Raw genomic sequence first — 8,848 nt, 5'->3', positions numbered from 1 at the left:
TTCATCCTCTGGCGACCATGAATGTCTGCACAAAAATTCAAGGCAATCCATCAAATCGTCGTTGAAACATTTCAGTCTGGAACAAAGTGGTAGGCCAACCGTCTGACCAACATTTACATACACGTGTTCATTAGTGTGCTTATACATGCACAGTCAGACCAGCTGAGGACAGACATTCCTGAGGCCCACTCTCTCTTCATCAAACACATTCTCATCTGCACCCTCATCTGTCACTCATCCTCTGTCTGAGCTCCTCGGTCCCAGCTGAAGGTCACATTATGGCGGGTTCCCTCGGAGAGGCTCTTAAGGTCCCGATGCTCCATGCTGCCTGAGCAAACACGGCGCAGCAGCTCATAAAGATGCATATTGTGTGCATGCATCTGCGCATACTCCCATGTGTTTGACTCAACGTGTGCATGTTGAGGGGTCTTCCTGAGTTGGGTTTCCTGACTGCGGGGATACATAGGCTACATACCATGAGTAAGGCTGGCTGAAATATTGATGGTGTTTTGTTCTCGTTTTTGCTGTACTTGAGAGGCCATCTGGATAGGTCGGCCTTTCTCACGTTAAATATTCATTCTCACGTTGAACACGACCAGGGGAGAGCAAAAGAGGGTCATTTTGTAATGTGAGAGAAAGAATGAGGGAGAGCTGGTGGTGGGAGGGGGGGTTGTTGAGCAGGATTCAACAATAGGTTTTTCCTAACAGATGGAAGATTGGCTGCAGGGATATAGTTCAGTGTCACAGTGGAACCTGATATCAGATTATATTCCCCACAGCCCCATGAATACAAAGGGATTACATGTGGTTACATGAATAATGAAATTGAGATTATTTTGTTGACACGTGTCTAATTTGTTGTGCCACAGTTGTGAGCTGATGAATGCTGCCCATCAGTCTCTCTCTTTGTGCCGCACTGCTCAGGTAAGACCAATGGATCAAGTTCTCTCAACAAGCCAATCAAACAAGTCGCTTCTGGCCAAGTCTGCCACCTCAGGCTACAGCAGCTCCCGCGTGAAAGTGTCTTGTAATTAGCAAAGAAATGTCAACGTGGCAGGACTCGATCATGAGTACAAATTTAAGAAGCTCACAAACAATCGAATCATTGACAGTGCAGTGGTCCAAACTGTGTGTTCAGCTCTTCCCCTGCCTTCATTAACAGAGAAACGCACCGTGAGGCGGATGAGCGCTCAGTCAGCAAACTCGACGATGAATTTTAATGACGTGCTCAGGAGTGCAAACCGACAAACAGCATGACAATTCTGACACGGTCTTGTTCAAAGGGAGTGGTTTTGGTAAATTATCCCTGTCTTCTTAATAATTAACAAAAGCCTATTAATTATGAACAAATCTGTAGCCTAACACTCATCAAGAGGAGGGACGGTTGCCTAGGAGCATTGAATACCTTGTAGCTTTGGTGTTGTTGGTAACTGGAGCCCCTGCTTTATGACAGTAATATGGCGGAAAGTAAATAAGGCAGTCAGGTGTGTGTGTGTGGGGGGGTGCTGTCAGAGGGGTGTTATAAGCCGAGCTGGCCACATGTCCAGTCGGCTTTGAATATTGGTGCAGAAATATCTGCCGTTTTCTGTGTGATTCAAAACAGTCCATAGGAAAACGTGTCTAACATTTTAAAGTGCTAATGATTGTTTATGGGTGACCTATTCAAATTACACCTTCGGGCAAACAGCAGGCCTCCTGAGTCCCACTGCTCAGTCAAAACAATAATTGGCCTTACACAGTCGAACCTCCATTTTCGGATGCTAAATCAACACAGCTGGACATCCTAAAGTTTGTGTTTATGTCTGTGCGCTACCTTTCCGACTTGAGTCTAAAAATAGCTCTGCAGCATCCTGCTGTGATGCTGAAGGTGCAGTCATCTTTCCCCTCTGAAGGACACAACACTGTCTGAAGTTAGGGAGCGGGGGGGTGGGGGAGGGAGAGGGGGGAGGGGGGAGGAAGCGGTGACTACCGTGTGACAAGCGCCCTGTTCCTTCCTCCCAGGCCTGAGAAACAGGAAGTGCTGCACATAAGGCATTATTGTGACGGAGAGGAAATGCAAGGTCCTCTAAAATAAGAGCCCCGATCTGGTTGTCAGTGACAGGAGCCTGTCCTCCACAGGCCCACAGAGACCTGTACACCCCCCTCCACAACTTTACCGTTGTTGAGTGACGCAGATATATAAAACAACCATTATTTAGCCATAAAGGACTTTTTACCTGTAAAGAATCGTAAAAAAAAATACATCCAAAGCTACAGGAAACTGCTTTAGAAGATTTGAGTGCAGCAGCTCCAAGATAAAATCTAACTGAATCAGCCCTGAGACGATGTGTTAAACCTTTTGTTCTCCGCTAAACCCACCCACATACAGAGCAACAACCGCATTTCAAAAGGGTTAAAGGAGGCATATGGGTAGGATCCACCCTGCTTGTGTTTAGCAGAAGCTGAGGAGGAGCTGGTTGCTAAGAGAGATGCAAGGCTTTGTGCCGGGCTGCCTCCCAGTTAATTAAAATCCTACTTTATCTGTTTCATGCTTTCAATTAGAAAGCTCTGGAAAGGGCCCAAGCCTCTGCATGTAGATAACCATAGCAATAAGATGTGATTAATACGGGGGGCCCATTTGCGCTGCTGGCTGCAGAATTGCCCCGCTGTTCTGTGCATGCCTTGTTTTGATCCCTCGCACCGACCTCTGATGAGCCGTGCAAAAAAATTGTCTCGCTGCTACGTCTGCATGGCACCTCGAGCAGCAAATTAAATGGGTAAGATCTGGATTTATAGAACAAGGCAGGTGCTGGCCACGTGTCATCACGTACGTCGACTGAAGCTGCAGAGTCAGTTTCACTGTTCAGCCTGTGCCAAGTCTGATGGGTTTTTTTGGTCATCAGTAATCAAAAGAAGTGTCAGCGAGCAATGTTTTTGCACAATTAACAGCTGATTCATCAATGTCCTTCTCTGCTTTTCACAATCAATTAACTGCAACACAGAAGCCAAGCTGTACCGGCAATCAATCAAGCTTAGCTCTGCACATTTTAATGGTTTAATGGGCATGAGGAGCTGTTTTGGGTTATAGTTCGTTTCAGCAGCCAAGGATAATATTTCTCCCTACTTCAAGGCATTGTAACAGAAGACCTGAACACACTCTGCATAATATAAATAATCAGTTATGTACACTGCAATAGCAAATTATACACTTGAATTTTTGGATATCACACAGATTATCTAGATTACCGTGAGTGCACTCAATTACCACTCAATCATAACAAAACTGAGAAGGATCTGGAGGCAAACATTACAATACAAATAATGACACAGACCTGCACGTTTTTTCTCAAAAACAATAGAAATATATTAAACTATAATGGCATGCAACATCCAACCAACAAAATCTTTTTCTCTTCTTTTTTTCCCTTAACATACAACAACTCAACTATCAAACAAGCCTTTGCACAAAACAGTACACTTACTGCCATCTACTGGTCACACTTTGAAATCAGAAACAATGGAACAGCAAACATGTGTAAGATGTGACCTCATATTGCTTTGTAACTTTCTTTAATATCTGAAAGACCCGAATGACTGGCTGAGTAAAGATGAAGTGGGGAACTGGGGTGTAAAACTATCTCCATTCAGCCCTGAAGTATCTTTTGGCAGGCTGTTAGCAGCACTGTGTCCAGGCTGGGGCATCACGTCTTGGGTAAGAGTATGGCTGCAGCACGAAGGAGCCACCCCCAACCTACCAGGAGTTTCTATGTCCCCAGTGGACTCTCCGGGTTTGCAAGCTTGTGATATCTGGAAAAGGAAGCCTCTTCCCATGGTGGGTAAGGCCGGGACGGATGACTGCTCTTTCCCAAAGGACCTTCCTCTGCCCATCATCAGTACCTCTGTGCGGCCTCTGCCTACACCTAGAGACAGGGGACCGTTCACAGACATTTCTTTTCTGAGGTCTAGAGTAGAAGCTGGGATGGGAGCCTGAGCCACCGGGTCAGGGGAGGCATGGACATCCACAGACGAAACACTGGCTGCTGTCAGAGGGCTCCTGGGTGAGCTGTGAGGGTCCACTTGTGTTGAGGAAGGTGATGCTGCAGGATCAAAGGACTCTTTTGCCTGTGTCTGGCTTTGCTCCTGTTCTGCAGGGGAGGTCTCGGGTGGAGTTCGGGGGTTGAAGCGAGCCAGCAGGCCCTGCTCTGTGGTGGGGTAGTGGTTGGCAGCCCACTCCTGCCGATCACGACGCATTTGCTCCAGTTGCTTGAGCTCTCTGGGCAACTCCAACACATTCTCCTGGAGAACAGGTAGACTGTTTACTGCTTATCTGCCCACTTCTAAACTACTGTATATTATACAACAGACAGTTTTGGGTTCACCTAAGGCACCACATAACAGCTGAATTAAATATCGAGGCACCAACCAAAAATAAACAATGAATGTAGTAAGAATAGGTTTACTCTCTGAGACTTTCTCAGCGACTTCAGCTAAACTTGACAATGTAATTTTACACAGAATGAGGACTCTGGAGGAACAAGGAGGAACAAGGAGAACTTTAATAACTAATTTGCTCACCAAAGACAAATTATGCAAGATTTTACAATCTAAGGCTGATGACTATAACCCCTGAAAATGTGTGCATTAATGTCAGTATGGCAGATTTTTCCTTTGGGCAAAATTTGTGAATTACTCACCATGCTGATATGCTGTAACTCATCAGGTTCGTAGTGGCTGCTGCTGATGTATGAATCCACCAGGGCCATGTAGTCTATCATGAGAGCATCCAGCAGCACCAGTCTGAGGGGCTGAAGGTGGATCACTGACAGAGCCATCACTTTAAGCAGGGGGACCGGACAGGGCCGCTTCTGCCACATCTCCTGTTACTCATATAAAAACACACACCAGGGATTACAGCATATACCGTCTACTATATACTGTAAATAAAACCATCTCAGGTGAGAGTATATGCTGCACCTTGGTGAACTGTGACTTCATCTGAAGGGATAAGAGCTGGGAGGAGGGCACCTTCAGATGGAGACTCACCACCTCCTGCAGAGTGCTGACTCTGTCGGGAAGGAAACCTCCCGTCTCTGAGTAGAAGCACATGACATCTGCTACCTTTACACACGTGCACACACACAGAAAAAAAGAAAAAAGATAAGCTGTACAGGAGAGAAACTAAGACTCAAAGGCCACCGTACAAACTCTACATGTACCTGAGTGTCAAAGACGTTGGTTAGCTTTACTCCAAACTGAGCAATCAGACTTCCAGCAATGGCTCTGCAGTCATGAATGACCTGTACCAAATGTACAATCAACACAGATGTTATGGAAAATAATCATCCCAGTGATAGAACAGTATTTCTGGTCTGTTTACACTGCTCACCTTCAGTATGTGCTTATTTTCCAGGATCATGGAAAGACCATTCTTAAAGGCCCGGGCTCCAAGCAACAGGATATCAAACAGGTATACCTTGTTTTTGGTGGCAATCTAGATACATGAAGTTTACGTTATTTTCTTATCTGTTCATGCTTGCCATGAAGGAAAAGAAAGAAGAAATGAGTAAAAGCCAGATGGAAGGACTCAAAAAAAAAGAGAGCAGGAATTCAGAGCTCCTCACCTGCAGCCAACACAGTCTCCCAAGCTTATAGGCCTCGACCCCATCTGCTCCCACACCAATCACACGCTGCTTCTTGATGTGCATCACCTGCAGGATGGGAGCACGGGATGTTATAAACAGGTCATAAGACACGAGGTCACCGTCACGCATACGAGAGCACTTTAGTGATTTAGGTAACAGAAAAGGAACTCAAAAATCAACTTACAGCGGTTCCAAACTTCTCGTGAAACTCATCAATGACTACAAAGTTGATGAACTCCTCCTCATCATCATCATCATCATCTGTGTGAAAGTAACCTCTCATTGCTCAAAAAACATACATATTGTATATTGAGAAAATGTGTCCCTTGTTGTTATTATGCTTACCCAAAGTGATGCTCTTCCTGTAGGGCTGAAACCTCTCCACAGTCAAGTGCTCTTCAAGTGCGGGGTCATGAATATTCCTGTGCGGCACATTGCATGTTACAGCTTATGGCCAAGTCAGAGATGCTAATGGTGACATATGTTGGTTGGTTGGTTACTCACCCACTGTCAGCCTCATTGGTTAATTCCACTGTTGATTGAAATATACAATTTTTTTTAACTTTAACATAAAAAAGTATTCTCTACATACAGATTCAACTTCGTCAGTGTCAGACACGCTCACCATTCACAATCTCGCGCCCGAAGAACAGTTTGGAGCCAGGGATGTTGCAGCCATCACTGCAGCTAACAACTGAAACAACACGCAAGTTAATGGCAGTCCAATGTTTTTTGGCATACAGGCAGCAACATGCAGTTTGAAAGAACTACACAGTCTAAATGATGAAAAGTTTTCTAACCGTCCACTAGAATCAAGGTTTTGTTGGAGTTGATTCGCTGCACGACGCCCAGGTAAGATGAAGTCTTGAGGGTCAGCTTGATGCGTTTTCCCTTGAAGATGTTCAAGAAGTGGACGTCTTCTGCGGCCATTTTGCAGTTATGTGAGAGTTGTTTCAAGCAATTAAAAAACAGTGAAGCTGCCGGCTTATGAGTATCGGGCTGTAGCTAGCTTTAGCAGTAACTAGCTCGGCTTACAGTCCGTCATTCGACGTACAGTTAACCTACAGTAGCTAGCGGCTAGCTGCGGGCGCTGTGCCATGTGGCTCAAGTCGATGCTGCGTTCATAAACTCCTCGTTAATTTCACCTTCGACGTCCTCCCTGGCGAACACTCACAATTAGCAACAAAACAAAAAAAAGTATGTTGACATACATTTTGAAGGCAATACGAACTATTAAAAGACGACTTTCTGTATATTATTGCAGATTTTCTGCTTCACAATCTTCACATCTGCATAATGTGTTTGCACGCAGCAGCTACAATGTGAATCACTTGACCTTGCTGCCCCCTGTGGCTAGCGGGCGCCAATGTATCCTACAATTGTTAGATTAGGTAGCTAGACAAACACAAAATGAAACTAATAGACTGCTTGTAACGTTTTTGTTTTACAGAAGTTACTGCTGACATCTGTTCCAACTCCTTTTTTTGTTTCCTAATTAGTGTGGAGACTGCTGGTGGAAGATCAACATGAGCAGGCGGAGCTCATACAGTAAGTACTTTAAAGGGGCCCTATGTAGTTTTTGAGAAGAAATTCAAACTCAGAATTTTAATATTTACTACACTAATGAGGTTATAATCCAAACCTGGGAATATTCATTGTTTCCATAACCGAATAAACAAGAAAATAGGGTCCACAGAACACTGTTTTGAAGCTAGAAAGGTGGCAGGGTCCGTCATATATAAACAAAGTAAAGCAGTATGAAACTGTGTTGTCTTTTTAAAGTCACGTAGTTTATTCAGTTTATTCAGTCATGAAAACAAAGACAGTTTGTATATTTAGTTTGTTTGCGCAAAAAAGAAATCAGTCAATGAAGATATTTCTCTTCTGATTAAAATGTATTCTCCAAAAATACAGAGTGCACCTTTAATACTCAAATAATCTATTTCTTCTTGTAGGCTACTCAGCATGCTACAGAAACTAATATTTAGTAACTGCAAAATGCCAGTACTCCCTGTTGGTCAGTAGATAACTCAAAATATCCAGCAGGGGGTGGTCACAGTCCAAGTCTTGAGCCTTATTGCTGTTAGTCTCAGGTCCCTCAGTCTTTTGACTTCAGTGTGTCTCTTAGAAATGTGACAATTTTGACAGGACATATAAAAGTAGCAACTCCTTTTTTATCCACATTACAACATGTGTGCACGTGACCATTTTTCATTTGTCTGGGAAGAGAGTGTCAGTGCCCCGTGTTGAGAGACGCACTTTGGCCAGAAAATTTGAATACACTTTAATTAGATCTTGATCATTTATCAAGAAATCCTTCACTGCCATTTTTACTTACACCCTAAAGACATAAATCAGCCTGCTGCCGGTGGCAGCAGTGACTGGCTGACTACTAATTGGCCGTTCTGCATATTTTGCATCCGACCACAGCACTGAAGACTGAAATGGTACCTGATCATCTTTAGATGATCTGAATCCAAATGGCAAACACATCAGATGTTTTTTTACAATACATAATTCAAATAAAGGTCATTGGTGACATCTATATCGCAATCATAAAAACTGTTCTTTTTTTTAAACATTTGACACTTGTTTGCCCTTGTTCCCTTTTTCATAGATTTGAGGAAATGAACTTGGCATCATCTCATTCAGAGTGCATAATCATAAGCAGATGTGGAATTATGATCCTCCAGAATGTATCATATAATGCCCGAAACAGTGCTGCAGCTAGAGGAGTTTACCTGGATTGGAATAAGTTAAATCACTTCTCTCCTGCAGTTGTGGTACATTTCTCACCTGTCAAATCTACATTAACATTTTTTCTTATCAGTGTGTGTTTGTTTTTGGACTGCAGTTGGGTGGAGACTCACAGGGACTCACCCTGAATGGCATTTTATGCTGCTTCACTCATTCCGTGAAACCTCACATAAAATATGGCTTTTTTTGAATGTATTCGTATTTACGCGGTGGATTTCTTCCAGCAGTGGTGGGCTTCATGTCATGAATGAAACCAAATCAGATTTAGATGTGCCTTCAGCCACATGGGGGCAGGCTTAAGGCTGACTGGACTGATAACAACAGGTACAGACAAGCTATCTTATCAGAAGTAACCAGCTGCTAATACACAGGTTCTCATGACTTCACCCTGTCTGTGGGAAACACATGAACTCAAACCACTTACTCAAACTACTGTTTATCTGTGGACAGGGAGGCACCTAGTCAAAGGG

The 8,848-nt window shown here is 43.8% G+C and overlaps 1 protein-coding gene and 1 long non-coding RNA gene across 2 annotated transcripts; one reads left to right on the top strand and one right to left on the bottom strand.

The window, feature by feature from the left end:
• Positions 1-3,021: 3,021 nt before the first annotated feature.
• exd1 (exonuclease 3'-5' domain containing 1) lies at positions 3,022-6,920 on the bottom strand. The gene is made up of 11 exons (XM_073484094.1): positions 6,422-6,920; positions 6,247-6,315; positions 6,126-6,153; positions 5,967-6,043; positions 5,806-5,882; positions 5,601-5,687; positions 5,366-5,470; positions 5,196-5,276; positions 4,954-5,097; positions 4,674-4,856; positions 3,022-4,275 (listed from the first exon to the last, which is right to left on the bottom strand). The coding sequence occupies exons 1-11, from the start codon at positions 6,549-6,551 to the stop codon at positions 3,550-3,552; spliced, it is 1,707 nt and encodes a 568-aa protein (XP_073340195.1). The 5' UTR covers positions 6,552-6,920; the 3' UTR covers positions 3,022-3,549.
• On the top strand, positions 6,395-8,341 carry LOC141010931 (uncharacterized). The gene is made up of 3 exons (XR_012180209.1): positions 6,395-6,473; positions 7,121-7,169; positions 8,239-8,341. It is a non-coding gene; the product is annotated as an uncharacterized lncRNA (long non-coding RNA).
• Positions 8,342-8,848: the final 507 nt, after the last annotated feature.

This window comes from Pagrus major, chromosome 16, assembly GCF_040436345.1.
Source record: "Pagrus major chromosome 16, Pma_NU_1.0".
In the NCBI taxonomy this organism is placed as follows: Eukaryota; Metazoa; Chordata; class Actinopteri; order Spariformes; family Sparidae; genus Pagrus; species Pagrus major.
This window is presented reverse-complemented; position numbering and strand designations above follow the sequence as displayed.

Excerpts from the sequence above, each read along its gene's own strand:
- exd1 (XM_073484094.1), bottom strand. The coding sequence starts at position 6,551 with ATGGCCGCAGAAGACGTCCACTTCTTGAACATCTTCAAGGGAAAACGC. Across the intron at positions 5,883-5,966 it reads CAGGAAGAGCATCACTTTGG|ATGATGATGATGATGATGAG; the intron begins GTAAGCATAATA and ends ACTTTCACACAG. Across the intron at positions 4,276-4,673 it reads AGTTACAGCATATCAGCATG|GAGAATGTGTTGGAGTTGCC; the intron begins GTGAGTAATTCA and ends CCTGTTCTCCAG.